The 19465-nt window shown below is 44.5% G+C and overlaps 1 protein-coding gene across 1 annotated transcript in view; it reads right to left on the reverse strand.

Annotated features, from left to right (window-relative positions):
• Window positions 1-6823: 6823 nt before the first annotated feature.
• disc1 (DISC1 scaffold protein) overlaps window positions 6824-19465 on the reverse strand; it is a 43569-nt gene continuing 30927 nt past the window's right edge. The window contains exons 11-14 of the mRNA XM_053436412.1: window positions 17593-17839; window positions 15431-15475; window positions 11015-11138; window positions 6824-8302 (exon numbers count right to left, since the gene is read on the reverse strand). Coding sequence (XP_053292387.1) covers window positions 8085-8302; window positions 11015-11138; window positions 15431-15475; window positions 17593-17839 — 634 coding nt within the window. The 3' untranslated portion in view covers window positions 6824-8084. The remainder of the gene's footprint in view (window positions 8303-11014; window positions 11139-15430; window positions 15476-17592; window positions 17840-19465) is intronic.

Raw genomic sequence — 19465 nt, forward strand, 5'->3', positions numbered from 1 at the left:
CACTGTTTTGAAATATTTGTCTTGTAACCAGATTCATCCAAAATTATTTCAGCACATGAAATAGAAGACGTATTAGTTTGATGTATAAGAAAGTATCTTCAGCACAGTGACACTGGTGCAGGTATGCACTAAGATCAGCTCAAATCAATTTTCCATCCATCAATTATCTATACCGCTTAAACTTTTGAGGGTCGAAGGGGAGCTAAAGCCAATTCCTGCTGACAGTGGGCAGGAAGTGGGGAACACCAGTATACTCCAATCTGCATGTCTTTGGCTGGGGGGGGGGGGGGGGGCTGAGTACCGATATAAAAAACCCTAGTGGGAGGAACAGGCAAACTCCCCGAAGAGAGAACTGGGATTCGAACCGGAAACATTCTTGCTGAGTGACAACAGTGTCTTGTTTTATTTGTTTTATTGACTTTAATTCATACATTGAACTGTTATATGGTGAGTTTGCAGGATTTACATGTCTGTGTTAAGGGTTTAAAGAACAACTCAAATACTTATAGAGCTCCTTATCGTTTCTGTCTGTTCAACGTTGCTGTTATTTCTATGCTGACTGCAGAATACTTCTTAGAAAAATGTTAACAACTGAAACTCACACAACAGCGTACATCACTTATCACATGTGAGAGTCGTCGTCCTGGGAAACCACTGCAAGGAAGATGAGATGTGAAACATCAGCGATTGGTTCAATCACTGTTGTTTTTCTATGAAAATCATATTAAGTTGGAGTGAGGCAGTGGGAGCTTATTATTGTCACAGTTTTTCTATTGAACTGTCTCGTTCTTCTCCTCAGTCCAGTCCCAGTGCTCCACAGCACTAACAGACTCTGATTATTAAAGCCCCACAGACACCACGTGCTTGAATCATTAGAGATCTTTTAATAGAAAATGTGATTTTCTGTTATTTTTTCCTCAGGCTCTCGCTGCTCATATGCAGGTTGTGAATTACACCAAGTTCAGTCTGTATAATTTGAGAATGAGTCATTTCCTGGAAAATCTGTGAGTCTCTCTCTGCGCACGTTGCACAAACACCTTTCAAACTCCTCTGCTCCTTCTTCTTTAAGTCCAGAGGTGTAAATTAAATATATCAGAATGAAGATGAAGGAACCGGAACCGTCACCTTATCGTGGTGGAGAGGTTTGCGTGTCCCTGTGAACCTGAGGGCTGTGTTGTCTGGAGCCTTGTGCTCCTGGTAGGGTCTCTCATGGCAGAGTGGTCTCAGGTGAGGGGGCAGACTAAGAATGGTTCAAAAATCCTCAATGAATATCGACGGAAGAGGAGATGTGACCCGGCCCGGAGGAAGCCCGGGGCCCCCGTCTGGAGCTAGGCCCAGACGGAGGGCTCGATTGCGAGCGCCTGGTGGCCGGGTTTGCCACGGAGCCCGGTCGGGCACAGCCCGAACAAACTACGTGGCACCCCCCCTCTCTTCATCTCATGGGCCCACCACCTGTGGGAAGACCCGTTGGGGTCGGGTGCGCAGCCACATGGGTGGCAGCGAAGGTCAGGGGTCTCGACGGACCAGACCCGGGCGGCAGAAGCTGGCTCTGGGGACGTGGAACGTCACCTCGCTGTGGGGAAAGGAACCGGAGCTTGTGAGGGAGGTGGAGCGCTATCAGTTAGATCTGGTGGGGCTTACCTCCACGCACAGTCTCAGCTCTGGTACCGTACTCCTGGATAAGGGTTGGACTCTATTCTTCTCCGGAGTTGCCAAGGGCGTGAGGCGCCGGGCGGGTGTGGGGATACTCATAAATCCCCGGCTGAGCGCCGCGGTGTTGGAGTTTACCCCGGTAGACGAGAGGGTCGCCTCCCTGCGCCTAAGGGTTGTAGGGGGGAAAACTCTGACTGTTGTTTGTGCGTATGCACCAAACAGCAGCTCAGAGTACTCGGCCTTCTTGGAGACCCTGAATGGAGTCCTGTATGGGGCTCCAGTAGGGGACTCCGTAGTTCTGCTGGGTGACTTCAACGCCCACGTGGGCAATGATGGAGATACCTGGAGAGGCGTGGTGGGGAGGAACGGCCTCCCTGATCTGAACCCGAGCGGTCGTTTGTTATTGGACTTCTGTGCTAGTCATGGATTATCCATAACAAACACCATGTTCGAACATAAGTGTACCTGGTACCAGAGTACCCTAGGCCGAAGATCAATGATCGATTTTGTGATCGTGTCATCTGATCTGAGGCCGCATGTTTTGGACACTCGGGTAAAGAGAGGGGCGGAACTGTCAACCGACCACCATCTGGTTGTGAGTTGGATCAGGGAATGGGGGAAATTTCCGGATAGACCTGGTAAGCCCAAACGAGTAGTGCGGGTGAACTGGGAACGTCTGGAGGAGGCCCCTGTCCTAGGTATCTTCAACTCACACCTCCGGCGGAGTTTTTCTGGCATTCCTGTGGAGGTTGGGGACATTGAGCCGGAGTGGGCGGTGTTCAAAGCCTCCATTGCTGAAGCTGCGGCGGCTAGCTGTGTCCTCAGGGTCTTAGGCTCCTCAAGGGGCGGTAACCCTCGGACACCGTGGTGGACACCGGTGGTCAGGGAAGCCGTCCGATTGAAGAAGGAGGCCTTCCGGGATATGATATCCTGGAGGACTCCTGACTCGGTTGCAGGGTACCGACAGGCCCGAAGGGCTGCAGCTGCTGCCGTGTCGGAGGCTAAGCAGCGGGTGTGGGAGAAGTTCGGAGAGGCCATGGAGAAGGACTTTCGGTCGGCACCAAAGTGTTTCTGGAAGACTATCCGGCACCTCAGGAGGGGGAAACGGGGAACCATCCAAGCTGTGTACAGTAAGGATGGGACTCTGTTGACCTCAACTGAGGAGGTCGTCGGACGTTGGAAGGAACATTTTGAGGAACTCCTGAATCCGAATAACACGCCCTCTATGTTGGAGGCAGAGCTCGAGGTTGATGGTGTTTCGTCGTCAATTTCCCTGGTGGAGGTCACTGAGGTAGTCAAACATCTCCGCAGTGGCAAAGCCCCAGGGATTGATGAGATCCAGCCAGAAATGCTAAAGGCTCTGGGTGTTGAGGTGCTGTCATGGTTGACACGCCTATTCAACATCACGTGGGAGTCGGGTACAGTGCCAAAGGAGTGGCAAACCGGGGTGGTGGTTCCCCTGTTCAAAAAGGGGGACCAGAGAGTGTGTGCCAATTACAGGGGTATCACACTTCTCAGCCTCCCTGGTAAAGTCTACTCCAAGGTGCTGGAAAGGAGGGTTCGGCTGATCGTCGAACCTCAGATTGAAAAGGAACAATGCGGTTTTCGCCCCGGACGTGGAACTACGGACCAGCTCTTCAATCTCGCAAGGATCCTGGAGGGGGCCTGGGAGTATGCCCATCCGGTCTACATGTGTTTTGTGGATCTGGAGAAGGCGTATGACCGGGTCCCCCGGGAGAAACTGTGGGAGGTGCTGCGGGAGTATGGGGTAAGGGGGTCTATCCTCAGGGCCATCCAATCCCTGTACTCCCAAAGCGAGAGCTGTGTTCGCGTCCTCGGCAGCCAGTCAGTTTCGTTCTCAGTGGGAGCTGGTCTCCGCCAGGGCTGCGCCTTGTCACCAATCCTGTTTGTGATATACATGGACAGGATATCGAGGCGTAGTCGTGGTGGGGAGGGGTTGCAGTTCGGTGGTCTGAGGATCTCGTCACTGCTTTTTGCAGATGACGTGGTCCTCATTGGATCATCGGCCTGTGACCTTCAGCACTCACTGGATCGGCTGGCGGCCGAGTGTGAAGCGGCTGGGATGAGGATCAGCACCGCTAAATCTGAGACCATGACTCTTAGCAGGAAACCGATGGATTGCTTACTCCAGGTAGGAAATGAGTCCTTAGCCCAAGTGAAGGAGTTCAAGTACCTCGGGGTCTTGTTCGCGAGTGAGGGTACTATGGAGCGTGAGATTGGCCGGAGAATCGGAGCAGCGGGGGCGGTATTGCGTTCGCTTTACCGCACCGTTGTAACGAAAAGAGAGCTGAGCCGCAAGGCAAAGCTCTCGATCTACCGGTCGATCTTCGTTCCTATCCTCACCTATGGTCATGAGGGCTGGGTGATGACCGAAAGGACGAGATCGCGGGTACAAGCGGCCGAGATGAGTTTTCTCAGAAGGGTGGCTGGCGTCTCCCTTAGGGATAGGGTGAGAAGCTCAGCCATCCGTGAGGAACTCGGATTAGAGCCGCTGCTCCTGTACTTAGAAAGGAGTCAGCTGAGGTGGTTCGGGCATCTGGTAAGGATGCCCACTGGGCGCCTTCCTTGGGAGGTGTTTCAGGCACGTCCAGTGGGGAGGAGACCTCGGGGAAGACCCAGGACTAGGTGGAGAGATTATATCTCAACACTGGCCTGGGAACGCCTCGGGATCCCCCCGTCAGAGTTGGTCAATGTGGCCCGGGAAAGGGAAGTCTGGGGCCCCCTGCTTGAGCTGCTCCCCCCGCGACCCGACCCCGGATAAGCGGACGAAAATGAGATGAGATGAGATGAGAATGAAGATGAAAATAAACTTAGATTCCAATCTTGTCATTTCTCACACATCCATAAGTGATGGAAATATGTATTCTTCTGAAGGAGCCTGCAGCTCCCACTGGTACGGAGTTTATAATGAAGTGGGATTTTCAGCATCAGCCGACCACAGGAAGAAGCATCAGGGAGGCCATTTCCTATTGTCTCTGCTCTTTTTGCTGTTTTTTTTTATTTGCCTTCTCTAAGGGTTTAAGGAGAGAGACGCACAGTTGGAAGGAGTTTCAGATAAATGATTCAAAATGCTTATTAATTCCACTTGAATTTCCTCGTCGTTTAATTACTATGTTGAATTTATTCAGCAGTTGGGTAAAGTGCGGACTCAATTTGAACGAACCCCTAAAACCGCTGAAAAGAGTTGAATAAAAGGCCAGTGGCAGAAAGTGGTTTGTTCAGTGTCCACTTCTGCTTCGTGGACGACGCGTCTCAGGAGAGTTAACTTCACTGACTCAATGACCAGAACTGACAGACTCACAGTCGCTCACACATAACAAAGGTGTCAGCTGCAGAGGAGGATACAGGAATCTCTGAGGATGCGAGAGACACGGCTACAAAAAACAAAAATCTCAATTTGCATTCATTAATGGTGTTTGTGAGTCTGGTTGAAGTGATGCGAGAGGAAAAGCTGCAACACAATATATGATTCTCCCATGGTTCAGAGAGTTTGTACATGTACCTGTCAGACAACAGAACAACTCAGCGGGGAATCAAATACAAAAATCCCCATCCCAGACCCCGGCACAGACACACACTCCTGAAATAATCCATTGATTCACATCCAGTTGAGAAATAATTCTCATAAATCCAGAGAAAACATACGAACACGGAGTTGGAGCGGCAACACTTGCATTTCCAAGTCATTTGCTGTTGTTAAATTCATTTCCAGCCGTCTTCCTTTTCCTTCATTAGCTTGAAGGCGGATTCAGACGAGCTCCGAAGTGAAACATGGAAATTCTTCAAATGAATCAGTTTGTACTGGAGAATGTCAATTTGTCTCACCTCAGTGGCAAAGAGAATATCAGTATGTTTATTGATTAAATGATTTACTGCATATACAAAATTAATCAATAACATTTAGCCCACTTCTTACAAAAATAATAATAATTCTGTACAGCAAACATCCTGATTAGCAGTGTGTTTTTGAATGTAGGATGCAAATGTTAGCATGTCTGGCTAACTACATTAGTACCTGTAGTAACCTATAGTGGCAAATCCAAGGCCAGGGGCATTTCATATCTTTAATATTATTATTTTATGGAATCGAAGGTTAACGTGAAAAATTGTAACATATTAGTTTCCCATTAAAAGAACATAAAGCATGACAGGAACAACAGCAATGGAGAGGGGCAGATGAAAAATGTATACCAAGAAAAGAGATTAAAATAATATAATGTGTAAGACTATTATTGTTAGAGGAGACAAAGGACCCTCCTCTGCACAGTCCATCCTTTCACATGGGCCTTATGAAACATCTCACCTTACTACAGTGAGTGTACCTGTCTACTGAAAACCATTTTCTCCGTGGCCATTTTATGAGCCGAGCTGCCACAGGGGGCAAGGTATGGTGCAAGCACAGATTCAATTATGAGGTATAGGGGTGTTTGGCAGGAAGGTGTCGGCCGTGTCCGTGCGCCGCTCGGGGCTGATCGATGTGGAGACTCCTGGCCTGGCGAGTGGTTTGCAACCTAGCGGTAATGTGAGAGAGGCCCATTGTGCTGCGTGTGGAAAAACCCTGAGCACTCGGCTGTGTTTACACCCCTGAGCGCAAGACGGCCGACACGCCTCTGCGGATCCCTCAATAGCCCCCCGGTCCCCCCCAAATAAAAATATGATTCAGATGGAGACAAAGCAACACCATCCCGTTTCCCCCCGCCATGTGCTCGGAGGGGCCGCCTCCCAATTAGCCACACCGCCACTGCGGAGGTGAGATAACAATAGAGGCCCATGTATCCCCCAAAGAGCTCACTAGAGAACCTTTATTACCGTATTGATATCTCCTACATGTCACCACTGCCCTGGCAGCATGCCCGCACATTTTATATGAGGGAAATCACCGGAGGGGTAGTAACTCAATACAAGAAGAAAACAGCAGGACACAACATTAGGCTGAATTGTACATGCTGTAATTAGTGAGATGTTGTATGGAATAAATGTATGATACAGCCACTTCAAGCTGCACAGTGAATTAAAAAAAAAAAAAGGATTAATGGGTGAAAGCAGGAAAAAAGGTTTCCGGCAAAAAAAATTAAGTGACACCCAGTGGAATGCACAAGTGTATTCTGAGCTGACATCGAATAAAAGAAAACAAAATGACAAAAAAAACAGCAGTTGCAAATCCTTATTTAATGTGCCCACTCATATTTATCCTTCATCTTTTAATATATAAAATGTATAAGACACAAACGTGACCGATATAAAGTACAGAGCATCTATTCAATGATACACTGCTTTAAGACAGGGAGGAAACAAAAAATCTAAATATTGCATTTTCCACACACACAAAAAAAAGTCTTCAAGTTAGCTCACATTCTGTAGCACCACAAATTATTTTTAATGCACAAAATGACATGTAATTAAAGTCAAATTCTACAAAAAACAAGTAAAAAAAATGAGCAGTATAAAGTTTATGTGCAAGAATGTTTCCTGTAAAAGATGTTTACATTGTCGATTTGGTCCAATTCACTGGTAGCTGCAGGATGACGTCATTTCAGCTTTAGTTTGGATTTCCTGTTTAAAATACTTTTTGAAGAAGAAATATATTTTTCAAAATAATTTATAAATTAAAAGTTCATAATAAATGCACCTCACCATTTGTCAAGCTATTCAGCCCAGTGGGGTTGGTGTAACAGAATTCCTTAGGTAATTTATGATGGCTAATGTTATCTAATATTAGCAAACAATGGATAGTGTGTAACTGACACTACTGAGTCCACGCACTGACTGTATGGTTTTCTCTTTATGTACTACTGTTACACTATATGTTTTAGGACTTTACATAAATAACTTTTACCTGTGTCAGAAAAAGCGGAAAACCTCTCAATAAACCTCATAAAACTACAACTTTATTCTCGTAAATTACGACTTCACTCTTGCAATATTAAGAGCTTCCCCTAAATTACAACTTTATTCTCATAATATTAGGACTTCATTCTCGTAAAAATGGCCCTAATACTATGTCCTAGCTGTGACCTGGAGGTAAAAAACACTTATTTTCTCTGCACAAATATGACATGACATGAAAACATGGATCCAATAACCCATTTGAAAAAATCGTCATGTAAGCTCAGTGGTCTATAGGACTCTTTCATATCTAGGCTAGGAACGACAAAATAAGCAATAAAGTGCCTTATTTTTTGATTTTTATATTTAACAAAAATCCTTCATATTTTGTTATTTGTGTATAAAATGTCACACAGACTTTGTAGCTGAAACTTTCTGCAGTTCCGCAGAGGCTGGTTGTAAAGCGCTTTGAGGGAGCCTGTATAGTTAATGGATATGGGATCACTTCCACAGCAAAGCCGGGGTCAGGGTCTCAGAGAGCCGGTCCATGTGTGAGTGGTCATAAAACACTACAGGCATCCATTTCAAATGTCCCAGCTGTCACTGAAGTACTGGTCCTCCTCCTCCTCCTCCTCCTCCTCGTCCTCCTCTTCCTCCTCCTCCTCCTCTTCTTTCTCCTCAATCCCAATTTTCATGTGGTCATCATCTGCTAACTCGTTCCCTTCCTCTTCCTCTTCCTGGAGCTCCATGAGCATGGTCTGCAGAGCGGCTTTCATCTCCTGAACTTCTTTATCCAGGGACTGTGCAGAGTGAGTTAGGGAATAAACTGACGCTGAGAGTCAAACAGTCACGTGCACGTAAATAAAACGCATGCCAACAGACAAATATGAGGGACGATGTGACACTTGTGGCCCTCTGTGGCTAATGGTAATGGCTATAACCTGATGAAGTCATCCATCTCCAATTTGGTCACCGAGCGGATTACTGGGACAGATCATCAAGTCACACCCAATTTAAGCAATCCACTATTCATGAGCTCATCTCGTCTGTGAGGCTTGGTGTTGGTGAGGGGGGGCCCAAGCAAACAGACTGCCCAGCTAAATAATTCATGAGCCATCGATGAAACGGGATAGAGGCTGTCATCATTTGGGGGGGGGGGGTTGTTTAACCTGCTTAGAAACTCAAATTAATCGTGTGAGTGTTCGACTTAAGTGGAAAAATCACAGGGACGGCTTTGACGGCAGAAGGGGCCTGATGGCTCGTTTTACTGTCTGAATGGACACAGATTGTCCCCATTCATAATTAACCAGGCGTTCAAGAGCTTTTCATGAAAACTGCAGCGGGTCCTACAGGACTTTTTAAGGCAAGATGATCAGAATGGGATGGTGACAATCAGAATTATGTTGGGAAAGCTTTCAAACTAACCACCAAAGCCGCTTTCAGACAAGCACTGAACTCCAGATAATCTCCTGAAATTATCCAGAGGGGCTTTATCCCACCTAGCGAAGTTGTTTTTGGCCCATATCTGGCCCACACTGTCAACCGGCCCACATACAGCGTGGAATCATGGCACCGGGGTGGTCCGCTCCTGTTTCCCATATATGGGCCACGAGGGCCAAAGGTGGAATGAATTAGTTTCTTCCATATTCACCTTTTACCATATAGCCCACGGTTGTTTTGGGATATATAGGACACATTAACTCTTTTACAAACTTTAGGCTCACATCCATATTTTCTGGGCCATAAGAATACCTGAAGTGGTCCACATACATACGCTCTGGATAATGCTCGATTAAGCTCATGTGAGAAGACGGCAGGAGATTATCCAGAGGAGTCCCCGCTCATTAGTGATGACATTTCTGCAGCCGACTGACATGAAAAGAAAAAAAAGACTACAAATATCTCAGGATGAAAAAGAGCTGTCATATACTCAACCTGAAGGCACTGAAGAAGATGCTAACTTGGAAAGACAATGACGCAAGTGCCAATGTGCTGTAAACAAAAACATGGAACAATGGAATCCATAAATTATGTGCTGCATGCTGGGCCACCACTCGCCACAATGCTCAGCAGATGTCTTGTTGTGAGATGTCTGACTGGGGAATCTTCTGCTGCGTTGTTCATATGAAAGTTAAACTCCAGTTAAAGTCCTGACCCAATTGTGTGGACACTCTCCGGAGTTTACGTCTGAGAATGGCTCAAGACTGACAACATTTCACCTAGCCATGTTTTTCTCAACCCTCATCAACCCTGTGCTTGTCCATCCATCTCATGGTATCCAGAGCGGAGATTCAATTAAGTCCCTCGGAGACGGGAGGTTTGATCTCCCCGTCACTATGGCAACAGCAGCGTTATCCCGCGTTCAATTTCCGCAACAGAACAACAAAATTGCTCCGTCTCTTTAGTGCACTTAAGTGTCCGAGGCGCTCTCTGCTCAGCAAAGATTGGCTCGACATAAAAAAAAGTCAAGATGAATGACATGCAAGGACATGGAAACAGAGAGGTGGAGAGAGGCGGAGCAATCTGTGTCCATCTCCAACTGCCAGGCTGCGTTGATATCATGCAGCAGTGGAGGAGCCTGCCCTGACCCCTGACAGGGCAGCGGGGAGGACGTGAATCTCTAATCAGATGTGAATGGAGTGAGGGGAAGCATTGTGTGACGCTTTGCTTTTAGAGATGCTGTAGCTAAAGGAACCTCTTCATCGGGAGAGCAGAGGAAAGAAGAAGAGGACAGAAAATAAATCAAATCCAGCAAGTTGGGTGGAAAATGTTCTCCATCCCTGGATAGAAGTATCACCTTCTCTATCTGTCTTAATAAGCCAGCGGTGTACAGGGGGAAAGAGGAGCCAGAAAAACACGCTAATCTATTTCCAATCAGCGTTCTAATTAGCACGGAAAATGATGTATTGTGACCTGTATCAGCCTCAACAGTTTCATTTGAGTCATTATCATGGATATTGTAATTTCCTCCGAGCCCGCACCGGCAAGTGGAAGCGAGCAGACGGAAGCTGGGGGAGGGGGGAGAGGAAGGGGGGGGTCAGAAAGCGGATGGACATTAAGATATTACGTGAGCGGAGTCATTACACTGACATTCCTTCGTCCGCCGCAGCGCTGCCTCTGTTCGGCTGACTTCAACCTCAGCCCATGCTGACTGCCAGCCCACATCACCGGACCTCTCATAACCTTGCTTGGACTTTAACCATTTCATTTTCCAGCGGGGCACGTCCAGCCTGTCCAGACAAATCCTCTGATCCCCAATTGTTTTTCGATTCCCTCCCCGACTGGACCCATAATGTCAGATAAGACAGGTGTTTTGTTTTGTTTTCCTCAAAAGGTAAAGTCACCGAAAGCCAGCATCAGTCAGCGTAAAGGAAGCGAGGACGTGAGGGCCTTGAGGAAACTAGGTCCTTAAGATGGATGAACGGAGACAGAAACACACACACACACACATTTAAACTGTACGCTGTGTGTGTGTGTCTGATACATGGAAATTCCGACAGCAGTGAAAGGATATGGGTGAGGGCCTGATCCCGGTTTAGTATGGCCATCTGCAATTCATCTTCCAAGGTCATTAGTCTGTCACTGATCAGCTCGCAGCGCTCTGTCAGGTCTGCAGCCTCAGCTTCGCTGCACCCGTCCTGGCAGGAAGAGGAAACAAGGGATGAAATGATGGGTACAGAGTAACACACAGAGCTGCAGGGGTTCCAATATAATGTACAAATATGGATCTGGTATTTTAGAATAAATGAACACAACTGTGTCTACACGCAGGCTAACAGGATTGGGTAGAGCAGCTTTTTTATTGCTATGGCAAATTGGAAGATGAAATTCCACACACTAAACGTTAAGAGATAATTACATAATAAATCAAAATTTAATAGCTCCAGTTCCAAACTCATCATCACTTGTCTCACCACAGCAACATTTCCAGTTCATAGCCCAGCACCAAATTCTGCACAGTGATTCAGTGGATAGGTATCAGCCAATTAGGAACCGCTGTCTGATTATCACCGGATTTCAGTCACCAGCCCTACAGCTACACAACGTCGGATTGTGAGTCCTAGATGAAATATGACCAAAAAAGAAACATGGCGGTATCTTTGGTTGTGGCTTTGGTCCTATACGTCGCACTGTGAGAGGTTCAAAGATGGCCGCTGTCATGGTTCTGCCACCAAAGATAACCGGGGCCAGATCTGACAGCTCCCCACACAACTGGGTGCACATTCACTTCCACTAAATCTTGCCGCATGCACTGAGATTGTTAAAACAGAGCCCAGAGCGTCCTGTTAAACATCATAACTACGTGACAAAGATACACACTATAAAACATGGTGTCACAACCATCATCTTGTACTGTCTCATAACAAATCTTAAACTTGTACTTATAAATAATGTTGAAGAGTGCCACAGTGCAACAACACTTGTAGCATTGCTGTGTCATGTGCTGGGTTTCGTCTTAAATTATAAAAACCAACAAACAAGTTCTTCTTTAAACTCGGTACAAACAACCTTGACACTTTTAAACACTCAAAATAATGAATTATGTTTGAATTACTTAAAACTGGCTTATGTATAAATGTATAGGTTACTTTTTTCTATTAAATCATTCAAGTTATTTGATTTATTCACACCATCTAAACACTTAGTGACCCTATATATTGAACTTATGTAAAGAAATTACATGGAAATTAGTATGTAAAAAATAAACATAAAGTCAACATTTCACACCTAAGAGCACCCAAGAACTTTGCATATACATATGTAGATATATTATATTATATGTATGAATATTGGATATATTCTTTGGTCTAAAGTCACCATTAATAAGCATGAGTCAGAGCTTTCAGAGTTTTCCTGGACTTAGTTCGTCTCACTCACACTAAATCATTCACTCTGAGTGGAAAAACAGCTGGACAGGCAACATATGAGGACGCCAACATTTCTGTTGCGCCAAGGTCATAATGTACACAGCACACACCACGGGTGTGTGTGCGCTCAGCATTTGGCGGCGTACCTGCAGATCACCTGAGGACACTGCTGTACTGGAGGTTGGTGGAGGAGCAGGGAGCAGCAGAGGGCAAAGCATTCACAGAGCCGAGCCGGACATAATTAGAACAGGCCCCTTTCCAGACATCGTGTCCTAGTTTCTTCACACTTATCAAGAGCAGAGGACACAAGCACACGCACCGGAGCACACAGTACGCACTCGGAGTAAACAGACACTTGCACCCGCGCGCACCCAGACGCAGCGCTCTTGTCAAGCAACACATAGTAAGTCTAATCTGACTCATGGCTGCAGGTAGGAAATATCAACTCCCCGCAGCTCAGAGGTGTCAGAACAATCACCGGCAAGTCGTGTCTGTGGTCCTCTGTCCTGAAATAGCTCCTTCTATGCATGATGTAACACCCCAAAAGAAATGTACAACAAAACAACAGGCCTGAGGCATGGCGGCGTGCACAAGTCATCCCTGATGCAATTAAAGAATTAACAAGGACTCAAAGGCAGAGCGGCCCACAGCATGCAAGATTTATAAAAAACGTGTTGTCTTTGTGCATATAGAGGCTTTTACTGTAAACAAACAAGTGATCACAAACACTTTCCTCAGCTGTGTGTGAAGCTTGAATCCCTGTCCGTCCATTCCGAGAAGAAAGACAGTCGATTTATAGATCAGCGAGCTGTTTGTTTACCAAGGTTAGAGGAATCTTCCGCAGATAAGAGTGCTTTATTTGTTTGGCTGATTGATTCTATACATTACAGCCTCCAGTCAGCTTCTGTTAAGTCAATACAGCCGCGAGATAGAAAACAAAAGCTCTCTGTGCAGGATGACACGGTTACAAAGAGCACTGATAGTTTGTTAGCAACACTTTACACAAAATAAAATCTGGCACAGCTATTAGAAAAGCTGTGACCGTGCTCCTGCTGGGGATCGAAACAACACAAATGACTTTTGTCTGCTCCCTCTGCCTTCCACGAAATAGGAAAACATGAGATTTCATCATGTCAATTTTGCGTAATGCGATCCCAGCCATACGTGTGCTGGCGTGTTGATGTTATTAGACAAGTGAAGACGGCAGAGGCATGAAGTTGAGCAAATTGTTTAGAGATTCAATATTCTGACTCATGGATATTTAAGCAATAATGAGTAACAGGAAGCAGGTAATTGCACGAGTTCACATGGGTGCTGTTAGGCCAACACTTGGCACCAGGCGGACAACACTAAGAGACAATATTGTATGAGCATTAGTTCATAATTACTTTAATAAAACATTAAAGTAGCTGAATTCATTTTGGGCTTGAGAGGAAATTAACTAGCATTTGATTAACTCATATCTGGTAGTTAGTAATCTAATGGCTACAATGATTCAACAGTATGAGTTGTTAGCTGTTAGCATGTAGCTGTGACCCACTTCCATACACACACTAACTAGACTCAGTATGTTTACTTTTTGTTTTTAAACGAGAAATTAACCTCACAATTTTTCTACTAACAGGACATGACACAATACGAGCATCATAGATAATATTTCAAGTAAATTACTGTTTTTATTTAAAGATGCATTATATTGTGCATAATGATCGTGCACCACTGTGACCCAGCAATCATCTCTAGTCAACCACTCGTATAGGGCTGATTTAAATCCACTGACATTAACCTCAAAACAACCTGATTAACACTTCTAAACAAAAGCCTTTAAAGCCATTTCAGTTTCCTAATGTCTCCATTGTTGTTTGGCTCTGCAGGTCAGTGTGAAGAAGGGAATGTACGGACCTTGAGAGGATAAAAGAACAATTAGTAGAGATTAGAAGAAAATAGAGCAGCCCCTTACACACACACACACACACACACACACACACATGCACGCACGCACACCAATCAATCTCCATTGTGGTAGCAGGGCAGCCGCTTGGCAGCGGCTAAGTGGAAATCATTTACTTAAAGTCATTAAGGAAAGGATAAGGAGGTCAGATGCTCTGCGAGGGAGAGAATCCAACTCCTTCACAAGGCGACCACAACACCATCCAGATCCTATTTACCAGCCATCATATCATCTGACAGAGCGATGCAATGCGGTTTATTGTGATTGAAACATTTCATATCAATTTTTCCATCATTCAATGGGACGCCAGGCTGCATACATGTCCATATGTGGGCAAGTTACAGTTGCTCCCCCTCAATCAATCCTTTTAGTCATAATGGTGCAGGTTTATCACTATAATAGTAAGATAATTGTTGATAAGCTAGACTCATGGTTTGTGTTAGTGACTTATCAAACAATTTACTGAACACAAACAATTTAATTAAAAGGACGTTTTGAATTTTAAATTAAGAATGGAATTAGCTCCAGGAGCCGACTATAAAGCTGTCACATGCTCATAAATGGTTGTTATCAACTGACTTTTCATTTTATTGTTTGTTCTGACTCACGCTCCAGGCATAAAATTATAATTTATTAAAGCACTAAGTTCACATGCAGATGAATTCCAACAGTTAAACTCTGATTAAACACACATACACACACATACACACACATACACGCACATACAAACCACCAACAGTTTACTGTTTGGAAACTTGCACGGGACACACCCTCATCAAGTGTCTGTGTCCTTGTCCCGTTTGCCTTCCAGGTGTGAAAGAGTATAATTGTATGAATTAAAGCAGGGAGGTGCAGAAGGGAGAACGCATGCTCAGCAAAACTCTCCCTTGAATAAATAGAGGCCATTGTGCAAACTCAGACAAGTCTGCCACAGCAACCCAGGCTTCTCATGTAGATCAGTATTGATCAGGCAGTTAAAAAAGAGGACAGAGGTCATGTTTGAGTTAAGGTCCACTGATAGAATTTGCTGTGTCCCAGTGTCAATGCAAAAAAGACTGTCATTCAAACTGATAACATTCACTCCCACGCCGACAGTGTTAGCGTCACCAACCTCTGGGTGATTCTCCTCCATGCAGAACAGAAACTCTTCCAGCTTCTGCAACAGAACGAGGGAAACATATGTTGAGGCCACACAGTCGTAAACCTGCTCATGAATAATTGAGACTGCAATTATGTCGGCTGTGTACTGTATGTGTGCTGCATCATCATAATGAGCAAAGGTTGTAATTATTCATCACCAAAAGTGACAGGGAGAAAATAGATTAACTGGCTCATCTGCACCGCAGGTTTCTTTGTTAGTATGCAAAGAATGTTATTGTACATTCTTCACTGTGGAAGGAGTTAATTACTATACCTATTGGAGGAGAACATATTGTTAGTGGCTTTAGGTTAAGTACATAAGGAGGCGATAACAGTCAGCAAAGTTTTAATTCTTCTTTTTTAATTAAAAATTGTGTAACATGTGGCAGCATCGGATGCTTTGCTCTTCAGTTAACGCAGGTGCGTTATCTACAGCTTGTATCTAATATGAGATCTTTAAACACTGCATTGGGACACCAATCACACACTTATCATCTGTGACGGGCAGATTGTAAAAATCCTTTCTGCCATTAAACCGATCAGCTTCTATTTTCCGCTGCCGTGAGACAAAGACACTCACATCTAACAAAAAGTAATATAAGTTTCTCTTTTATATTTTCTACATAAAATTATCTGTAGATAAAAAATCCCCAAATCATCCACTGTATCCTCCATCTCTTCTCTTTTTCTCAAACAGAACATATCAGAGTATCAGCGAAATTAATGTTTGTTTAATGTAAAACGCTGTGAGCATTAACAGTTAAGGTGTGTGTCTGCCTCTCTCCCCGTGGATGCCAGAGGTTCTCTCTGTGAGAAAAAATAATGACACATTTCTGGAAGAGATTTCTGAAGTGAGCAGGTCTGCACTAAAGCTCCACAAATATCCAATGATCTCCGCCTATTTCTCAAACGTACAAAATTTATTTTTGGACAATTTAAAGAGTATCTTTGCTGCAGAATTTCCAGCTTCGAACAAAGACAAACACAATAGAGAGCAAAGTACTGAGAAAAAGAAAAAAAAGGTTGGCAGTCTCACCTTTTAGTTCCCGGAGAAATGTTAGGAGGGGCCGGGCTTTGGGAGCAGAAAGAGAAGCAGAGAGAAACAAAGGGAAAGCAGGAAATGGATGCATGCAGTTTATAGAATGTGTTCAGGGGCAGAAAACATTGATGCAATGTGTTTATTTATGGATGCACGAAGCCCGGCTGCGAGAAGTTAAAGACACTACACCAAAGTGGGACAATTAAACACAACAAAGAAAAGAATACATGCAACAAGAGCTGCGCCGGTTAAAACCATCGACAAACATCTCACAATCGTTTACATTTATTCTGAACCAAGTCTAAACTACAGCTGAAAAACAGCAAATATTAAGTTGAATCACAATGTGTGAGACAAAATATAGCAAGTGTGCTATTGAGTTTTATTAATGCTGGGTCTGTTGGCTTTGTTCCCATCTCAGACATGTGTGTCAGACTATGTGGGCAGAGGAAGTGTGAGGAGAGGAGAGAATGAGTGGACTCGGCCCTGAGGCAGTGGACCTCAACTCACTGAGAGCAACTCAGGGAATTCTCTCTCTCTGTTTCTCTGTCTCTCTGTCTCTCTCTCTCGCTCTCTTTGTCTCTCTCTCTCTAACACACACACACGTGCATTCCCTCTAAATGCACGTAATCATGCAGAAACAGTTAAATCTGCACTCTTCAAAATGAAACTCTTGAAGGAAGCCAAAATATTTCCAAATGGTTGCCTCCCTCACGCCCACATTTTCCTGCTTCCGAAATGCCTCCGAGCAAACGTGCTAATAGATAACCGCTCATCTCACTCTCCCTGACAGACTCTTACATTCTGACAGCTCTGAAAATGTCCTCTCCACTTAGGTGGTAAGAAGGTTGGAGCGGGCGGACTCTATCTGAGGTCACTTTTAACACCAAGGTGAAAGAAACCGGCTGTGAACGTGCGTTTGAACTTTCCGAGGCAAAGATGACTTCAGCGATTGAACACCTCAATCTTTTATGCTGGAGATATGTATCTTATCCAGCTGCACCGATCGGTTATGCACTCTCCATTGCATGCACGGGTATCCTGGTGAATAATACAGAAGATTGTGGGTTGTTTACAAGACATTGTTGTGCTACCTTGGTGAACTCTGAGTTCTGCAAGTTGGCTTCAGGACACCAGCGCCCCCCTAAAGCGGTCAGCATGGCGCAGTCTTCTTCCTCTTTGGTGCACGGCTGGGCTGGAGGATACACTGCGATGGCGGGGAGGTCTTCGACTTCCACTGGTCCACTGCAGCTTGGGGTGCGCAGCTGGAGGCCTCGTAGGAACAGGTGACACGCTTCCAGGTCCGCTTCCCAGATCCGCTCTAGACCTGGACAGCCGCAACTGCACAGAGAAAGAGACAAGCCTGGTCAAATATACAAAATGACAGATCAAAAACAATAAAAGACACAAAATACAACACAAAGCAGTAAAAGATTAAGTATGATAGAAAGTGATACAATATGTTTGAACAAAGCAATACAACACAATGTCAGGCTCTATGGGACTGAGTGGTGTGACAGGTAAATTATAAACACGACACACTAAATTACCAAATGATTTACTAAGATTATACTTTATATATAATAGAGATAAAATAATTATGAAAATGTTTACACTATCAAATTATTAGATATAATTCAAAATGTTTTTCACATAAAATAATTAGACATTCATAATTAGCCGATTGTAGGAAATTGTTCCACAGTAGTGGTTCCAGAGACTTAAGTTCTCACAGAAACTTGCACGATCTAACATGACTTTGCAGCTAAGCTAAAAACCTAAAAAGAGAAGGTGAAACAAGATACATCCGGGTGGTGACATTTCCTGGTATGCTTGCTCTCATTGGCTATTGCAGGTTTAAGCTCAGGATTGTGTCTGTGTCAATCATCTATTATTTAAGATCAGGGAGGCTCTGATACAACCGGTAGCATTAAGATTATTTTTTAAACCCGTCACACTTTAGGATTATTTGGGCAGATAATCGACTCCAACTGGCCTCTAATCAGGAACACCTGCGAACCGGGTCTAAAATGGGCCCTATTATCCTGCAGTGTGCACCGGCCCTCAGTTGGTAAATCTCTATACAAACCGAAATGCAAAACATGTTGTCTCATGCATGTCTGTCAGCGTATAGATTAAACAAATGAGATAGGACATGTTATAGTGAACTTTGGTGGTGTTAGCAGGTATATTGTTGACAAAGCTAGGTTAAGCTTCTTCCCCCTTAATGCATATTAAGTCCTTATGCTAAGCTAATCTAAGCTAATCACGCCCTGGCTGCGGTTCAAAACAGACATGAGACTAATGTGTGTCTTCACAAACTCAAAGCAAGACAATGAAGGAGCATATACAGTGTAGAAACCTATTAAAGGCCCAGTGTGTAAGATTTAGGTGAAAGGGATCTGTTGGCAGAAATTGAATATCAAATAATCCTAGTGATGTTTTCACTGGTGTGTTTCATCTAAATTGTACGAAAGTCGTCCAAACTGGACAAACTAAACACATTTTGAGTTTTAATGACAACTGTAGGCTGCCACAGGTTCTCTTGGAAGGGGAGGGTGAGGTGAGGGGTATTCAGCTGCAACATGCAACTTCACCACTAGATGTCACTAAATTATACACACTGAACCTTTAACTGAATTTATTAACCTGAATTTATTAACAGTTATTACATAAACATAAAAAGGGAAATATTGCTAAAGCATGTTGCCCTTAATGTGCACTGAATATATAGTATTCAGTTTAAGATGATAAATTAACCTGTGACTTGTCAGAGATTATAGATTTGCATAGATATCGTGATCACACTAATGGGACATATGAGAAAACTAAAACTAGACTGAGTTACAGTCTTCCTGTCATGACTGTAACTGTCTGCATGATAACTGAGCACAGTAGCTGCACAGGCAGGGTGAGGGACATCTCTAATGACATCACTATAAAAAAAGCCTGACAAAAGAGTGACGG

The sequence above is a fragment of the Pleuronectes platessa genome, chromosome 12, assembly GCF_947347685.1.
Source record: "Pleuronectes platessa chromosome 12, fPlePla1.1, whole genome shotgun sequence".
Classification (NCBI taxonomy): Eukaryota; Metazoa; Chordata; class Actinopteri; order Pleuronectiformes; family Pleuronectidae; genus Pleuronectes; species Pleuronectes platessa.